General features: G+C 41.2%; 1 protein-coding gene across 1 annotated transcript; it reads left to right on the top strand.

Annotated features, from left to right (window-relative positions):
* Positions 1-223: 223 nt before the first annotated feature.
* On the top strand, positions 224-18,804 carry LOC125437446 (parapinopsin-like). The gene is made up of 4 exons (XM_048504999.1): positions 224-698; positions 1,770-2,098; positions 9,784-10,017; positions 16,232-18,804. Exons 1-4 carry the CDS (start codon positions 341-343, stop codon positions 16,493-16,495), a joined length of 1,185 nt encoding a protein of 394 aa, XP_048360956.1. The 5' UTR covers positions 224-340; the 3' UTR covers positions 16,496-18,804.
* The last annotated feature ends 614 nt before the right edge of the window (positions 18,805-19,418 follow it).

The raw sequence follows: 19,418 nt of genomic DNA, 5'->3' as shown, positions 1-19,418 counted from the left end.
CAGAATGTAAAATCCAGCTCCCGTCTCCTCTTATCTGGCCTACATTTTTTCATCAGGTTGCCTCAGTTACAGTTTTTGTTTTGTCAGAAGACTGAAATCACTGTCTCCTCTTGGCCACATGGTGGAGCACCACTGAAAGAAATCGTTTTAACTCATTGAGATTAACATTCACCTAGTTTCGAAACATACCCCCCCCCCAAAAAAAAAGGAAAAAAGAAAACAGGATAGGAGTGAAATAACCCAGTGGAGGCATTTTAAATGTCTTGTGCATCTTTCTGTAACATCCTCTGTTGGTCTTGCAATACTTAGCTGGAGGAGATTGGGAAAGAACCTGACTGAGATGCTCAGTCCCAGCTGCAGTGGTGCTAACAGTACTTGGTGTAGTAGCAGCAGTAGCAATAGTTCTCACCGAAATGGGCGAGAGCCCTCTCTGAGTCCCACCGGCCACCTCATCACAGCCATCTGCCTCGGCATCATTGGGACTTTGGGCTTCCTGAATAATCTCCTGGTCCTGACACTTTTCTGTCGGAATAAAGTGCTGCGTTCTCCCATTAACTGGCTGTTGATGAACATTTCGGTGAGCGACTTGATGGTGTGCATTGTGGGCACTCCTTTCAGTTTTGCAGCCAGCACTCAGGGGAAATGGCTCATTGGGCCAGCTGGCTGCGTGTGGTATGGCTTTGTCAACACCTTCTTTGGTAAGTACCACCTTGCTATCCCACTGTCTCTAGCATGCTCTTTCTCGGCTTCTGTATGGCGCGTGACCTTTTTTGAGCTGATCTACTCTGGGGATTTTCTTTAGAATGACTGACACTCTTTCAAAAGGTGGTTTTATGATGCTTTGCCCTCCTTACTGCGGTTTTGCTCTGCAGTTATCCAGCATCCCTTAGGCGCTGCCTTACTGATTCAAACAGCAGACTAGCTTGTGAAAAGGGGGATGAACATATCATTCAGTAGCCTGGCAGGGAGTTGGTAAAAGAATCTCAAGCCAGTTTGGGAAGAGGATGGTTGCCTGTAAGGGTAGGAGTATTGTGAATGAGAGGTGCAACTATCTGGCACAGAGATATTGTGTATATTCTTTAGGATGAAAGATGCTACTTTCTTTCTGTATGTGTGAAAAAAACCCAGAAATCTTTTAAAGTCTGCATGCATAAGAGCTCTGGTGGTTCCAATGGGAAAGGAAGATCGTTACAAGAGAGTGTTGTAAAAATAATCAGTGCTGGGATCACTTACCCATCTCTGTAAGAGAAAGAAAATTCCTAGAACTACATGAGTGTAAATTATATATTCCTCTGGAGACTATATAGGAAAAAAGTATAGGGAACTACACCTAGTGGTTCTGTTTACTCAAGGGACCACTGTCTCCTGTCGGCCATCAATTTTTTAACTCTGGGTTTGTGTATATCATGAACAAGTGAGAAAAGAATAGAAGGACAAGAATATGATTAAAAATGCTCAAGGGTGTTTAGCTCGAGCAAAGAACTATGTAGAATACAGAGCTGAGAGATGAGGACTAATAATAGTAACAGGAATATGTATATTTGGTCTGACATCCTACAGCGCTGACATCCAAATTCTCAGTGGAAAGGGGCCAGTGAAGAATAGGTGTGAGGCTTAATAGGTCAGGAAAGGAACTGGTCTCATAGATCAGGTCCTGCTTTCTGTCTGTTATTTTTCTGCGCTGCACTACTAAATATTGTTTGTAAGATTAATTTGTTGGCTTAAACTTTATGTTCCCCATTTTTTAAAAAAATGCTGTTACTTTACAGGTACAGTGTCACTTGTTTCCCTGGCTGTACTTTCTTATGAACGATATTGCACAATGATGAGAACAACGGAAGCAGATGCCTCCAACTACAAGAAAGCGTGGATGGGGATCTTTGTGTCCTGGATATACTCTTTAATCTGGACCTTACCACCACTGTTTGGATGGAGTAGCTATGGACCAGAAGGACCAGGCACAACTTGTTCAGTGAACTGGCATTCAAGGGATGCCAACAATGTGTCTTACATAATTTGCCTCTTCCTCTTTTGCCTTGTCATTCCTTTTTGTGTTATTGTTTACTGCTATGGCAAGCTTTTGTGTGTCATAAAGCAGGTAAGTGGTTTTTATGGTCTTCATGTAAATGCCAAGAGGAGACAAATATAACATCTCTAGATGAGTATCACATACTAGTAAGATGGGAATGAATTATAATGATTTGGCCAAGGTCATATAATGAATCTGCGGAAGTGGTAAGATGGGAATTCACCTCTGCTTTTTACCCACCATACTGCTCTGGCTTGTAGAAAACCTTGAGTCCAGTTAACATCCTAAGTCATACACAGCATTACTAAGTCAAAGCATACAGAAAAACAAACATACAGTGGACGAAAATCCAGAGCTCTCCTAAAGGAGAATCTAAATAATTTGAGCATGAGTAGTTGGACAATACTGTTTTTGAACTTCTTCTCCCAGCAGCTTAAAAATGGATGGTAGTACAAATAGGGGAGTGCTGGTCAAGGAACACATGCCTAAAACTTATCAAGAACAGAAGTAATTGTGAAATTTTCTGGGTTGTGATAATTTTTAAACTGTTATGAATAGATTACAGTTAAATGATTCCTTGGACTTCTTTTGGGGGCATTGCTATAATTTGCTAGTAAAAAAACATTCCAGATTTATATTTCCACCCCTAATTTTTGTATGTATTTTTGTGTGTGTATTTCAAGCTTTCTGCAAATGGGAATGCCAAACCTGAACAGCTGGACCCCTGACACATTACCATTTGCAATGTTATTTCATTTTCCCATTTATCATGTATGCTAGCTGCTAGAAAGAAGTGATGAGGATGTTAGGTGGATTTTGTTGCTGTAGAATGGCTTGAATTTTTTGCTCCCATCCAGATGTTTACCTATTAACCTGAAGATCATAGTGTACCATGTCATAGGTGACATTCTTGCTGTTTGTTCAATTAATGTAATTGCAGCAATTAATCAGATTATTGTCACTTGTACTCAAGCAATTAGTCTGTTACTGCTTAGTCCCATGGCTTCATAATGTTTTACCTGAGATCTTTACTTCAGATATGACAACTAGATCAACATGCAGATCTGGTCACTGAATCTCAGAAAGGACACTGCAGAACTTGAAAAGAAGAGGGAGCCAAGATAATTAAGGGGGTCTAGTTCCTTTCCTGTGAAGAAAGGAGAATCTAAGACTTTTCAGTCTAGAAAAAAGATGGCTTGGGGGGGGGGGGCATGCTAGAGGTTTATAAAATTATGCACAGTGGATATGAACAGCTTTTTCTTCCTGTCCTATAATACTCAATCTTGGGGGGGACCCAATCATGTTATTGGGAAATAGATTCAGAACAAACAACATTACATTCTTTTTAATTTAATTTAACGGTGGAATTCACAACCAGCTGGACCCTGGACATACTGTCATTTGCTAAGCTGTTCAGTTTTCCTACTTATTTTATTTTCTGGCTGCAAGAGCAAAGCTGTGAGAATGAGTGATGACCACAAGCATGAAGGGCTTTTTAAAAAGTTTGACAAATTAATGAATAAAAGGGCCATGAATGGTTATTAGTTGTGGTATCTACATGTACGGTGTTAGGAGACAACATCAGAGGAAAGCCTTGGCTTGTATGTCCTGCTTGTTTGGACTTTCAGGGCAACTGGTTGGCCACTCTGTAATGTAGTATGCTGGAGTAGACGGTCCTCTGGTCTGATCCCATAGACTCCATGTTATGTTATGTTCTTAGAAGGTGGGATTTTTTTAAAGGAAATTTCTAATCTCTCTATGAGACAAGTTCCTGTCTAAATAATCAAAGCCAGCATTTCCTTCCCCTGATGAGAGATTAAACTGGCCTATAGGATCCTCATACAAAAAGTAATTTAATAGACTTTCAGAATTTTGTCATCAGACTTCAGACAATGTACCTTCCAATATGGATACATACAGTCCACATTAATCTTTATGCAGACAAAATGTAATAGGAATATCATTTACATTTTCAAATAGGTAGCCTAACTTTTTTGTCAACACCGGGCAATATTCCTCGTTTATATTTTTGTGCATTGTGTTTAGAGTAAACTCTTTGTTTAGAGTAAGTGATTTTCCCTACTGCATGTTCATAAGAACAGTAGTTTCTCTGTTAAAAACCACAACATGTAGCCGTTGGGAAATGCCTAGGTCAGTGATAGCGAACCTTTTCAAGCCCGAGTGCCCAAATTGCAACCCAAAACCCACTTATTTATCGTAAAGTGCCAACATGGCAATTTAACCTGAATACTGAGGTTTTAGTTTAGAAAAAACAGTTGGCTCCGAGGTGTGCGTTACTCAGGAGTAAGCTTGGTGGTAGTCAGTGGCTTTGCTTTGAAGCAACAATGTAACTCTTCCAATGGGTGTATCACAACCCTAGGAGGATTTACTCAGAAGCAAGCCCCATTGCCAGCAACCGAGCTTACTCCCAGGTAAAAGATCGCGCTTTAGTTCTTCAAATGAAAATCAGTGGGGTTTAACAGAACTTAACAGGGTTTCCTACACTGCTTCCCCAAAACTAGGTATTAGGTTTAATGCTAATAATTGAGCCCAGCGGCCCAGGCCAGCCTAGATGGTTTTGGGGGGGGGGCTCTTGTTTGTGCGTGCCCGCAGAGAGGGCTCTGAGTGTCATCTCTGGCACCTGTGCCATAGGTTCACCACCACTGGCCTAGGTCATCTAATCCTTGCCGTTACAATCAGGCTCACGTTAATTGTTCAGCTCGGAGGTTCCCTTTTTAAATTCAGACCCAGTATAGTCCAAGAAATCATCAGAATGGGCAAATGTGAACAAATGACACTGGAGTCATATAAAACACAGTAAAACAACAATTAAAATTGACAAAACTTTGATTGAAACAGCAGATCAGCCATACAGGACTTTACCCCACAAATGTTTGCTGCATTTGATGGAATTTAGATCACATGCAAGGGAAAAGTTACATTGAATCTCCTCAGCAGCAGGGTTAGCATGGTAAAGATCTTGCACCTTAACAACGACCACACGCACTTTCCGCAGTGAAGGAAAATGGAGCATCTACTGTATTTTGTTCTGTTACCTTAGGGGCTGCAGCATTTAGCTGGTTCCTATTCAGTCTTCAAAACTGTTTGAAACTCTGCCTTATTGGACTGTTAAAGTGCTATTAGTGCTGCAGAGGGAAATATATTGTTACTGGGCAATTAGTAAATATATTGCACAGTAATCACTAACATAATTTTGCTATAAATCAGTGGAAGAATAGTTAATTTGTTTTCCTGTATTGTCTCTGGCTTTTGTCGTCGAGGGAAGCAGTGACCTCATTTTGACTGCAAAAAGGCCAATTACTATGAACTTCTGGTATATTTCCAAGTGCTGTTGTGGCAGAATTGCAAGCTGCAGCGAAAGCCATGCAATGGCTGTGCTATGAGGACAATTACTTGGGGACAAATTTGTGGATTTAAAACAGCATTGGGACTTGGCACTATCCTATCCTTCTATATTGGCAACTGTTTCTACATTTTCATTCCTGTGTATTTGGAACCTGATTAGATCATTCAGCCTTCCTAGGAAATGACCTACTATATGTACAGAAGTATGTATTCTTTACCAGCTGTGTAGCAATGATAGCTTTCAGGCTACTGCTCAAATGCCAAATGTTCTGTGTGAAAGGTTGATGTTTGGGCGAGAAAATAACTTCAAAAGCAAATCAACACAGCTAATCAATAACCAATTTTAGCTCAAGGAAAGCAATTTACTATTCTGTGTTTGAACTATTTTCATCAAAGTGCTCATGTCTTAATAGGGCATGTGCATGGGAAATGTAGAGATACCACAGTGCACTCTGTGGTTAGCTTGACTGTGCTAGATGATTTTGTTAAAACCGTAAACTGTCTGAATCAATAATGAAACTTGATACTGTAGTACAGAAAGTATTTTTCATGTATACCAAAGTAGGGCTGCTGTGACTAGCTGTGCTGTTAAGACAAAGCCAAAACATTGCTCAAAGTCCAATGACTCTAGTAAGAGTCCAGAACCCATTTTGGTTATGTTTACAGCCTCACAATTTTTTAGAAGCTGGGGTTCTGCCCAGTTTAAGAGTTAAGGGAACATTTTGTCTGATGCTATTAACTTAATACAAATGATAAGACCATGTTCATACAACACGCAAAACCATAGTGAAAAGAAACTGGGACTAATAAACCAAATTCAGACCATGTTTTTAGGTTCTGGTTTGACTAAGGTTTCTAAATTTTCTGCTACATGGGAGACTGCTGGAAACATAGAAGGTTAACAGGGAAAAATACTAATAACATGACTGCATTTCCAGCTCAAACCCAGAAATGATGTTATTGTGTGGTGTATACTCTAGGCCCGTTTCTGCACAGGCCGAAATCACTGATTTCCACCCAGTAAAATACCGTTTGTGGGGGAGAGCCTTCGCACAGGCGCTGCCACCAAATCTATGCAGTGTTGCTTTCTCCCCCCACCCCCAATGGTGTTGTTAAACCTTGCTCCATGAGCGAGGTTTTTAGTAAACGCAGACTTCCATCTGGTGCCAAGCGAATGGCACCGAGTGGAAGCTGGTGTATTTCCCGCACTGCTCCTGGATGCCTCCCTGCTGCCTTCCATCACTCTGTGGAGGCCAGGGGATGCACCTTCTGGCCTCCGACCCCAGAGGCATTGTTCTGGCCATGGGGGGATGTCCTCTGGCCTCCACAAAGTGATGGAAGGCGGCAGGAAGCATTTGGGACCAGCACGGCCCAAGTGAAGGCTGCGCTGCTGGCTGCAAAGCCAGTGGGCCTGTTCAGGTGAATGTCCCCAGGGAGTGCATTGGCTTGAACTATGCCGATGCACGCCCACCCAGCTGGCCGTGAAGAAATGGCCTAAGATTCCACTGAAACATTGTGGTTTTACCTCACTGAAAGGGATGTAATGCTATTGGAGCTAGAGCAATTTGAATTTCCCTGCTACGCTATGATTCCTATGGGTTGCCAGTGCTTGTCTGGCAACTCTAGATTTGACACACCCGAGCTAACCACAGTTAGTAAAGAAGCCCATGTACAGACATTCACACTAATCGTAGGCTCCTTCCACACACGCAAAATAATGCGTTTTCAAACCACTTTCACAACTGTTTGCAAGTGGATTTTGCCATTCCGCACAGCTTCAAAGAGCATTGAAAGCAGTTTGAAAGTGCATTATTCTGCATGTGCGGAATGAGCCATAGTTAATGGTTCCATGTGATAACTAAACAAGTCAATTTTTTTCAAGATCAAATTTCAACATCTGAAATGAGCTATGGAGTCTCTAGCACAAGTAAAAGTAATTTATATTCAAACAAAGGATACTACGCATCTCTCTCTGCATGTATTTTTGAAGAGTACTATGATGTTCAAGAACATCTTTTGGTCAGGTCCAAGGGGCTACAAATGAAGAGACAGCAGGAAAGCCCCACTGTGTTCAAACCACCTTGACACAAATTACTCTAAGTTCTAAAAATTGGCTCCTAGAAATATTAGCCTGTTCTTCCAGACAGGGAAAACAGCCCAAGTTAATTTCAAAAGTAATGCTGTAGCAGCAGAGGTTCCTAGTCATTCAAAGGGAATTTTATCTTTTACTTAATCAGATAACAGACATTAAACTAATCCTCAATTCCAAAATCTGTTGTATTTCAGGGTGAACTATGATGCCCTGAAATCATGCTGCATTTGTAATTCAATTGGGAAGGGGATAATTTCTAACACGTTTAACATACCAGAACAAGCTATATTTACAGGAGCACTGATAAATCAATTGACTAAAATTGATGTATATTACAACTATTAACTCTCTTAGGGAAAGTGATATTAATTTTGACTTTATCAACAGACTATATTGGTGATATATCTGTATGGATTCAAAGGAATCCATTTGTGCAAAGCAAAGATACTATACGTAACTTTTGTTCCCATTATAATCATCTCCCTCCATCATGCAGTGCTTGTATTGAGATTTCCAAAAGGTACGCAGAACTAGTGTAAGTATTGAAAGCCTACATTTGAAACAGAAAATGATAGCAATTTAAAAAATGGAACTTGATAGTTATTTGATATATGGAAATTTACTGAAATTTACTGATAAATAGGTTTGCTTTTAAAGTAGCTTACCAAACTTTTGCAGTCCAACTATAGCATATAAATGATTATATAAGAACATTTCTATAGGTCTTTATATTGCTTCATGGGGAGTGGAGTAGGCAGGGGCTCTTCAGCACTTCAGGTGGAAACTTTCACATCACCAGTCTTCTGATTTATTTTAAGATGGAGATGGCAGGATTGCTATACCATGGAGCCACAGTCCCTGACTACCAAAACAAAATATACTGCACAACTCCTGAATCTACCAGGGCTGCTGGGTCAAGGTCACAGGCTAAAAGCTTGTACCACTCTGTCCACGACCCCAAGGTTTTAATACCATTGGATGTTTTTCTGGTTTGACTTCCTTATTCCTTCCAAACATTTTAATTAATTCTTTCCAGTAGAAGCTAATACCTTTTTTTCCTGTTCAGAGCTTTCTGCTGGTGACAGTGGCCCTTTCCCCACTTACTGTTTGATGCGCCCAAATAGTCCGGGGTCCAGCGGTGCTCCCCACGAGTCCGGGCGGCGACAACACAGCTGCCCCGACTCTGCCGCTCTCCCGCCCCCTCAGCGCGAGTCATTTCTGGCGCTGATAAAACGGCACCTTTCATGACCCCGCGCAGAGCGTGGGGCAGTGGGAGAACTCTGACCCTCTTTGCTTTAGAAAATGACTTCAGCTGCGGGTAATGCTTAACCACAAGCGGTACCAAAAGTGGGGAAAGGCCCAGTATTGAACAGAAATTATTTCTCCACTGCAGCTGAAATTGCTAATTCCAGTTTAGTTATTTAGGGTAATCTTTCAGGTCTACTCTGGTTACGATGCTAATTTATCAAGAACAGATTAGAACATTCCTTTTTTCAGCTTTCTTTGATGTTTTAACTGTCTGCCTTCTTGTACTCAGTGATCTGTGATAGAATAATGTTCTAACACGCTGCATTTGAGGCAGCCCCTGAAAACCACATAGAAATGGCAAGACTTTTGAAATGCAGGAACCTGTTGCTTATTAAAAATAAATAATTATTTTCCTGGAACTCCCATGCTAAAATATTTGCAGTGGCTACTGATTTGTTTCAGAGTTCACTTTAAAGTGCAGCTGCTTCCTTTTAAAGCTCTTCTTCTTGGTATGTGGCAGCTCTGATGGACACGATCCCTCCTTTCTGTGCCTCCTTTATTCAGCTGGTGCTGCTCTTGGGATTCCTGTGTAAAGCCCCAGGTTTGTGGAACAGCCTCCTAGGGATCACAAGGAAGGTCCCTATTTTGATGGCTTTTATATGAGGATGTAAAAAAATGGTTTAGTAGTATTCATGAAAGGTTTTAAGGACTTGAGGTCTTGAAGTTGTTCTGAGCTGTCTCTAGTTATATTGTTTCAAACATGTATTTTTTATCTTTTTTAAATTGTAATTTAATTAATTTTTAAATTGTAATCAACCAATTGTTTTGGAGATAGGTGGACGTCTAAAGATTTAAATAGTGTAATCAGTGTCCAGTTTTTGTTCCTTGGAGACATACAGTGCAATCCTAAGCAGAATTCAATCCTTCTAAGTCCATTGAAATCAATGGGCTTAGAAAATTGGAACTCCATTTAGAATTGCCCTGCCAGAGAGTGTTCCTTTTATTTGAGTGCTACTTACATTCCCCCCCCCCTTTTTATCAATCACAGGTGAGTGGTATAAAGAAAGGAGTGGCACGAACAAGAGAGCATCATGTCCTGATCATGGTGGTTGTGATGGTCATTTGTTTTTTGCTGTGCTGGCTACCCTATGGGATTATGGCACTGATAGCCACTTTTGGGAAACCTGGTCTAATTACTGCACCTGCCAGCATCATTCCTTCCATCCTCGCAAAGAGCAGCACAGTCTACAATCCGGTCATCTACATATTCTTAAACAAACAGGCAAGTAAAACATGTTATGACATCAAGAAGACATCAATAAAACTGCTTCGAGACCATTTTTCTAATAACTGTTTGTGTTGAGCAAATCAAATTTCTATTCTAAAGGAATCAGTGACCACTAACTGAATTGACATAATCAAATATAGCAAAACGTCTAATGAAACATGCAAAGGTTCTCAAATTTATTGAGCCTATGGTCACTTCTGGAATTTTGAAAAAAAAAAGTTATGGATTGTTTGGGAGGGAGAAACTGTAAGAAAAGGACTACCATGGGGCCAATCTCAAAATGTATGGAGAGTCCATGTTAATTATCTTCCTTTTACAGAGGAAGCTATTTTTGGAATGGGCTCTCTGTGAAGACCAAATGATGATGCCTCCGAAGCCAGAAGTGATACTTTACATTAGGGAAGAGTCATTTCATGACAGAGTGGGCACCAGGAAACAAATCGGCAAATAGCCTAGAGCCATGTTGGGGATCACTAGAATGAGGCTTCAATAGCCTGAAATTGTGTCTCTCTATACAGTGGAATTCCAGCTGGTTCCAGTGTTATTTTCAGTTTTTTCTTTCTGACACAGCAGTATTAATTTCTTGCACTTAAACTATTTTCAGGCTCTAACTGTACAGCTGAAGAAAGATCTTCTTTAGGAACAAAATATTTGCATATTACTCTGAACTGTGAACTAACACATATCTTTTGTCGGGTGCCTAAGATTATTTTGTTCCAGGACTTTTAAACCAGTTCATGCTATTTGAAGCTGACTGCTAACTCTCCTGGTACCCCAAGACCCATATTTTGTTACCCCAGGAACTAGATCCTGGAGCCATGCATAGCAAGAGATTCAGGGAAAATCCCACTTATATCAAACTAGAGATTCATGATCAGGTAGTAAAATGCTCAGGCAATAGAATGATTCCTGCACAAAGCAGCCTTTTCTGTGGATTTCTGAGACCATAAGTAATGTAGGACCATAACTTTGTATTCTATGCCACTCAACTCTCACAATGCAGACTTGCTCAGAAATCTAATCAAATAATCTGACAAGATGATCCCATCTGACCCATTAATGTTCCCACAGTAGAAAGTCTGTCATCAGGCTCCCAGCCCCAATTGGTCAAACATTCAGATCTCACCATGCAGGATCCTGACTGTTATTATGTCTTGGTGAGAGAAAGAGCTTTCCTGACCTGGCCATTTTCAGTTGGTTTTCATCCCCAGATCTTCTTCTGACATGAAAAGACACCCACTCTCTAGCACAGGAAGAGTAGGGTAAATTCTCCCAGTCTACTTTCATTCTCCAAACTATATCTCCGTGGCCTCCCTTTGTCCAGGGTGCTGCACAAAATATTTAGCCTATATTACTTGCAGAATTACACTATAAATGCCGTGTTGGAATTAGCCTGAGAGATAGGCTAATGGTGAGCCACAGTGGACAAGAGGGTTGTTGAAAATCGATGCCCTGCCCTCCTTCCAAATAATTAGTGCCTTGCCAAGAATCCACTGTCCCCTCTCCATTCATACTACCAGAAATGGTCATGGAGGTAGGAAGGAGACAAACAGAGAGAGATGGACATTTATTTCCCTTCTCATCTTCACAAACAAGGAAGGAAGTCAATAAAGTAGAAGAAGATAAATGAAAACTATCCTAGTGAAACCATAACTCAACTTTTTAGCACAAACGCTCTTGCTTTGCCTTCCCTCCAAGCCACTTGAGAAACTGCAGAGAGAAGAAAAAGAAAGAGAAACCTCACATTGTCACTGAACTTGCTGTTTTGTTTCCAAACAGAAGCTATTTACTGATAAGAATAATGTGGTGGACAGATATTCAGTAAGTAGTTTTTCATGAAAATGTCAAAATCAAGAAAATCTGCATCTGGAGTGTTGTGGGGTTTCTGGGCTGTATGGCCATGTACCAGTAGCATTCAGGAGAAAAATGCTACTGGAACATGGCCATACAGCCTGGAAACCTCACAACTATCTAGTGATTCTGGCCGTGAAATCCTTCGACAATACAAAATCTACATCAATGATATTTGTTGCCTGCAATGTAGCTCATAAAAAGCACAGAGAAGCTGTTAGAAAAAATGTCAGTTGGCAGTGGGTGGGGACCAGACTAGACCCCAGAGGGATTGTGTTTGGTTTAAATGTTGCCCATGATCCAATTTGGGATTTTACTGGAGAGTTCCCGGACCAATGTTCAAACTGCCCATTAGTGTCCTTGTCGTGAAATTCCCCAATTCAAGCAAGATGGGAGGAACTAAGCTTTAAAAACTATAGGGAAAAAGAAAGGTGTTATGTGCACTTTGTTTTGAAGATGTCCTTGGTTAAGCGTACAATGTCCTTGGCTTAGCATTTTGAGGGAAAATCCATCAGAGTAAAACTTCACAACGTTATGTGTAGTTCTATGATCCCCCCACCCCAATGTTGTATGAAATAAAGCAGTTTCAGGTGGGTGAATGCAATCAGGGAAAGACAAGGACCCTGTCTTTTATCTTTTGGGGAAAATCAGCTGAAGTTGATGGTTTTGAGCAGAAGGGCAGCCCTCTGCCTCTTGCTGGCCCTCAGCTCAGTCAGACACCACTTCACCTGTGAAAAGAAAGTTCTCGGGGGGGGGGGGATATGTCAAAATAAACACAACTGTTTAGTTTCACCTTAGCTGATCTCTCTTTAGCCACTATTGAAATTTCAGTCAGCTAATATGTTAAGGGTGAAATACATGACATACATAGAATATGGTTCCAGTTCACTCAATATTCAAAGCCCTATTACTGTTCAAAATTCATATGACTTAAATGCCCAACTCACCCATTTTACCTGTAAAACAAAAGTTTGTCTTACATTCACAAGAAAAGAGAAATACTTAACTTACAAGGGAAATGAAATAATAAAATAAAATAAACATTCTTCTGAAGTATTCATTTTTCAAGAAATTATTCCCCTTAAGTAGTAGGGCTATGCACCAAAAATTATTATACTTTTGTAGGGGGATTTTTTTCCTGTAATTGCTTTTGTTCATGTAGGAAATTGTCTGATCAGGATTCAAACCAGTGTAGTCTTTTGGGCTCCAGTGCTTTGGGGCCATTAATTTCAATGGGAAATATATTGGAAAGTATGGGCAGCTGTTTATAAAGATAACAGCACCAGATGTGCCACAAACAGAGGCTTCCCTTTAAACTAAACACCCTCCACAGTTTGAGTGAATTGGACTGGAATCCTAACTTCCTTTTAGGGTATCCTAAAAAGAAGCATGAGCCTCACAGCAGAGAGACCAACACATTTTATTCTAGCATAAATTTTGTTGTGGTTGTTTTTTTGTGAACTAGAACCCATTTCAATCTGCAAAAATTTATGGTAGAATAAAATTTGCTAGTTTGTAGGTGCCACAACATTCCAGCTATTTTTTCCTGCAATCCAATTGGAAAAGATTGCTACAAAAGGCATGTATGATCAAATGAGCCTGAAGAATTGAGATTTTGATAATTAAAAAGAATCTTTATAGAAGAAGAAGAAAAGAAAAAGAGTTTGGATTTATACCCTACCTTTTTCAAAGTGGATGATAATCACCTTCCCTTCCCACAACAGACACCTTGTGAGGATGGTGGGGCTGAGAGAGTTCTAAAGATCTGTGACTATTCCAGGGTCACCCAGCAAGGTTCATGTGTAGGAACAAGGAAACAAATCCAGTTCACCAGATAAGAGAGTCTGCTGCTCACGTGGGGGAGTGGGAAATCAAACCCAGTTCTTCAGATTAAAGTCCACCTGTTCTTAACCACAACACTACACTAAACCAAACCACAATCTAAACCAAACTGTACAGTGAAGACAAGAACAGTTTTCTTGGCTATTCTCACTTTTCACATACTAATTAGGAATATACTGCTAATTTTACCACAAATTTGTTCAGTGGTCTAACTTGCCAGGCTCAGATCAGCAATGATCAGACATGAACAGATCGCCTAGCCTGCTGGATTTGTGAGGAAATGGAACAGCTATGAATGCCTGCCCAACCAGTTTGAATTGGGTTTTTGCAAAACTGCACACACAAAGATGTTGCAGACTCAAACCAATTGGCAGCCCTTAGCATCACCAGGGACTATTCAGACAAACACCTGAGGGCAGCATTTATGCGACTTATAGTTGATGGTCTATTGAAAAAAAAAATTGCCTGCTGAGTGGAACAATTGTGCCGCAATGGATGGGGGGTATAGAGCTGAGCCAGACTGTGTGAAAGCCCACATGCACAAAAAGCCAGTTGCCGTGTACTGCATGGTAAAAAATGAATATAGTGAAGCAACCAACCTACTGAAAAAGTAAGGCAAACAACCATTATGAATGGGTTAATGAACAGTCAAACCTATCCTCTAAAAATCAGTTCCCTAGTTACAATTGGTGAACAGGACATGAGCTAAACTAGCAGGGTTTCAAGAACCTCTAGAACTCACCACAAGCTTTTGAGTGTCCATTCAGTTTTAATATCTCTTGCCTGGAAAAGCTTATTCTTGCCGATGCACAATCTCCTTCCCTTAATATGTCCTGCTTTTTATTTTTTTTAATCTGTTAATTTAATGCATGTTTTAAGTGCTGTATTGATCATACATAAAATCTAAACATTTTATATGCAAGTGAATTAGTACAGAGCTTTCTCTGTGCCCCCTCAGTTATATGGTCAGGTAAAGAATGTTACAATTACCGTAAGTGCTGTTCATCAAGTTTTCTTCTGGGCCGGCACACACTAATATTGCACATGTGCAGGCCAGCCACTTGAAAAACCTTTTTAGCTCTTCCAAATCCTGTGGAATCCTAAAGGAGGTAGCACCTTCCCTTTGGATCCTGCAGAAGCTGTTTTCCTAGCTAAATAGTCATGTGCTACAAGAGGAGACTCTCTGGACATTTCTGCATAGGCCAAAAAAGCCGGTAAAAGGACGGTAAAAACAGCGTTATAGGGGTGGTGGTGGTTCACATGGTCGTCGCTGCAGAAATGACGCTGCAGCAACACTCCAGCGGGCCCACAATGGTTTATTTGAAAATCGGTCACCAAGTGCGTCTTTTCAACAACGGTGCTCCGCAATCGGCGTCGTGCGAAGCACCCACCAGGAATTGGTGCCACAGAGCCCACCCCCCACAATGATGGCCCACACTGGCCAATCCTGGCGCCGAACGCCCATGACATTCTGGGTAAAAAAGAACGCTGTTTGCAAAGCGCAGCTGCGCGAAGCGCTGGGGTTCAGCTGATGCGCTACCTATCTATGGAGTGCTTGCCAATGCGAACGCTCCTTTGCTGCAGTGTTGCCAATAACACTGATGGCACAACACTGTCATTGGCTGTGCAGAAACAGCCTCCTTTTCCCTCAGTTCACTGCATTCTCAGGGTGGCATATGTGGTTCTCCTGTCCTGCGGTTCCCGCTCATAACAGCTCTTTGAGGTAGGTTGCAGTGAGAAAAAATGATTGTGCCAAGGTCACCCAGTAAAGTGTGAATTATCACATTTTTTTTCATGGAAACTTTTTGTTCCTAACACTTGGTTTTTGTTGGTTATGCCTGCAGTTTTAGAATTACTTGTACTTTTTCTGGTTTTTTGTCATCCTTTTTTCTTTAGAGTTTAAATTATGTCATATCTGCTAAATTCTGACGATGATCTGGGAATTTTCTAAGCAAACAGTTCATGCGAAGTGATTTAGCCTGTAAATTACGGGGGTTTGTTCGTTTTCTCCCGCAAGAAGTATTTGTGGTGTTGTGATGAAAAATCTGTTACCTGTGTGACAGGGCACAGAATGGTTTATCACATGGAGAAAGCTGGAAAAATATTTAAAGCAGTCCTGATGAAAAGGAATTGGCACTGGTTCTCAGAAAAATACAGGAATGGCAGGCCAGAGTAGGAGGGGAATGGGCACAATTGCCCTGAATGTCTATCAGTAGCAGTTGTAGACTGGGGTACTCATTTTACCACTTAGATGCCTACTCTGTAAATGAAATGCCCTATGAGGGATGGACACAATAAAGGATAATTAGGCAGCATCTAATTTGTATCTGTATAACGTTCAGAGAAAGATGCACTAAGATAAAAAGGCATCTGCTATTTCTTGCCATAATTTCAGTTTTACCCGCAATGGGTTCCAGGAGATCTCAGCAACTGGAACGAGTGCAGAAGACCTACTGTTCTATTGTGCCTGCATAGAAGACTATACTAGTCAAAATAGTCTGTATTTTTATGTCAGTTTTACAGGTGCTTTTGTTCTTTCCTGAAATGTGGCAAGATGCCGAGCAGCTCCATCAGCAAGTGTTCCTCAAAATCTACTCGAGTCTGTTGCACCATCCAGGGATTACAGGACCACAACTTCACATTTGTGACTGCCTCTGCAGGACAGCCTTTCTCAGGGCATCGAGAAGCAGCCACTCGCTTGCAGAATCCCAAGCTGACCATAGACAACAACTCCAAGGCAAAACAAACCATACTGCTTGTAACTCACTATAACACTTAGGTAAGACAAACACTTTGCTGTCTTGCATTGAAAAGGAGGCAGGCCCGGAGCGAGGGGGAACTGCGCCCAGGGCACACGTGCACCCTATGCCCCTGCCATGCCCCCGCCCCAGAAAGCCCCCACCCTGGAACCCCCATGCCATACCCACACCATGCCCCTGCACTGGCACATGCCTGGTACGTTGCACACACCCCTGCCCCCTTGGCGCTACACCACTGAGAGGAGGTAACAGAACTAAAGAGGAACTGAATATTGGGTTTGTGAAATCCTAATTCTGCAATGATGGGATGTAGCATTTGGTTTACCACCTGAAGGGAGAAGTCTCTAACATAACAATCCTGAGGTACTCCTGCTGTGGAGCAACTATGGTATCTTAGTCTAGTCTACAAAGGGTTGAATTACATGGCAGGAAAACAGAGGGGTTTTGAGGCTTTCTTGGGGGCAACCAAGTCAGTATCCTTAGCTACTGCACTCCATGGAGGCGTTGTGACCAGGCAGTGCGGGTTCTGAGGGACAGGGAAGTTACAACCAATCAGGATTACTAGGATTGGGAACCAAGCCAAAGGCCCTTCGGAGTCCAGTGTAGAGGGGGCACAACCAGGGAGGCTTGCTCACTGTCAGTGGCCTCTCCCCGCTTCCCTTAAAGTGACTAAGTTCAATTACAGCCTTGGGAACCTGACAGTGGTACAGGGGTGCGAGCATTCTCCCCTCAGCACCCCAACCAGGCCCCTTCCTACACTGAGCAAACAAGACCCAGAAGGGGGAAGGGCAAAATAGCTATTGAGATGAAGTGTCTACATTACGTGACTGATAAAAGTATTGAATTACTGTGTATGGAGAAGATGGTAAAATTGGTGGTTTAAAATGTTTAATTATTGTTGTGTATATAGTAGGACTGTGCACAGTGGTGGGATTTAAATTATTTAACTGCTGGCTGTTTACAAGCACCATTTTAACAACTGGTTCTGCCGAAATGGTGAGAATTTGCTGAATCCCACCACTGACTGGGCATCCAGATAAAGTTGAATCAAAATAAACCTAAAAAAGCCATTTAATCTTTTCCAGGTTTATTTTTGGCTAAAAAGTATCAGTAATTTAAAGGAGCTGAAAAAAAATGGATCCTGAGAAATGATGCATTTTTCTGGCATTTGTTGAGCTGCTTCAGCTCTGCCACCTTTAAAAAATGGGGGAACCCCTCTCTCCCTCCCTCTCCCCCCACTAATCTGCTGAACACTGCCTCTGAAGTCCACATGGGTTCAGATCCAGCAGAAAGCTGAACACTCAGCTGAGCCGCCTTTGAAGACCTGATCTCCCCTGCTGCCTCTGAAGACCGTTTGAACTTTGGAGGTTGCAGGAGAGGAGCAGAGCTGAATGTTGGTCTCAGCCTATCTGAGCTTAGCATTCAGCTCTCTCCCATCACCCCAAAGTCCACTTGTTCTTTGGAGCTTGAAATTTTTTGGGATCAGGTTTAAAAAACCCAAAACATTTTTTTAAAAAGCCAAAAAAAAGCTGGGAAAAAACCCATACCAATATGGATCTTTTACACCGAAACTCGAAAAATGCTGAAAAATGGTGCACACCCCCAAGTATATAGAATATGGAAAGACTGTATAAAATATATCAACAAAAGAATGAATAGAAAAATGATAATGGCATTGGGACAGGACAGAAAATTAAGTGATTGAAGGATGATGGCGAACAGTATGTCCTGGAGGGAATGAATAACTTTTCAGAAATACTGATACAGCAAATCCACACTGTAACAAATCAAATGAAGCAATCAGAAAGAAAGAACTCAAGGAAAAAATTAGACCAGCAGAAGAGAATACAGAAGAAGAGAAGATAAAAAAGAAAGTGAGAGGAGACAGATCTATCAGAAATGTTTTTTAAAAGATACAAGAAAATACACAAGAAATTGTGTGAAAGTAAAGAAAGACAAAAAAAAAAGAATTGAACTGTACTTGGAAGGGCAAGACCTAATCTGTTGGTGTTTTCATGAATGTATTAATACACTTTGGCTTTAGCGTACGCTTATGTTATTGTGTTTTCTGTGGAATGTAATGATTTTATGGTCTCTTACTTATTAAAAAATACCCCTAAGTGCCACTGGCTGCCATCATCAGATCACAACGCACTACCTAAGCACCTAATTACACCAGGACTTTACATCCTTTCTTTTCCTTATTTTTCTAAATAACATCCAGCCTGAACAAGATGTCAGGAGAATTCAGAAACGTGCACAATTACATGTAACTGAGTTAGTTCTAATAAATGTTATTATGTGGATTGTGTGCAATGTATTTGTGCGATTCAAAAGAATTTTTTATGGCTCACAGCTCATATTTATACTTATCCATTACTCAAAAGTATTGTATTAACTTGTGTAAACTAAGATTTTCTAACTTATGGTGAATAAAGGGCAGATCTCTTCTGATGAATCTGTCAGGATAAAATTTTGAAACATATCAAATATAGACACAGTTTTTGAGAATGAAGTAAATGTTTAGGTAATTAGCAGCACTACATATTGCAGAATCAGCAGGATGAGCTGAGTACAACTATGTACTTTTGGGGCTGAAAAAGCACCTGGAATCAGAGCCTGCAGAGCCAATGTCCTGGGAAAACCTTCAGCAAATGGCAGCAGGGAAAATCCCTTCACCAGCACACAAAATGTTGGGTTCGAGCAGAGGGTGAAACTGACCAGAGCACGAAACGATTGGGCAGGAAAAATCAGATGCCTCCTGAGCTCTGCATTCCGCACAGCCTGGCAGGGGACATCTTGCAGGGGACGTCTCCACTTAATGGGAAAAGGTGCACTTTGAAGTGTTTTTCTGAAAAGATGCCTTGAGCTGAAATAAGGTGTCCTGAGGACATCTTGAGTAAAAAGTTGTGCAGAATTCCTTCCCAAGACATCTTTTTTTAG

This window comes from Sphaerodactylus townsendi, linkage group LG08, assembly GCF_021028975.2.
Source record: "Sphaerodactylus townsendi isolate TG3544 linkage group LG08, MPM_Stown_v2.3, whole genome shotgun sequence".
NCBI classification, from domain to species: domain Eukaryota; kingdom Metazoa; phylum Chordata; class Lepidosauria; order Squamata; family Sphaerodactylidae; genus Sphaerodactylus; species Sphaerodactylus townsendi.
The sequence above is the reverse complement of the archived record's forward strand: the minus strand, read 5'-3'. Positions and strand labels throughout refer to the sequence as shown.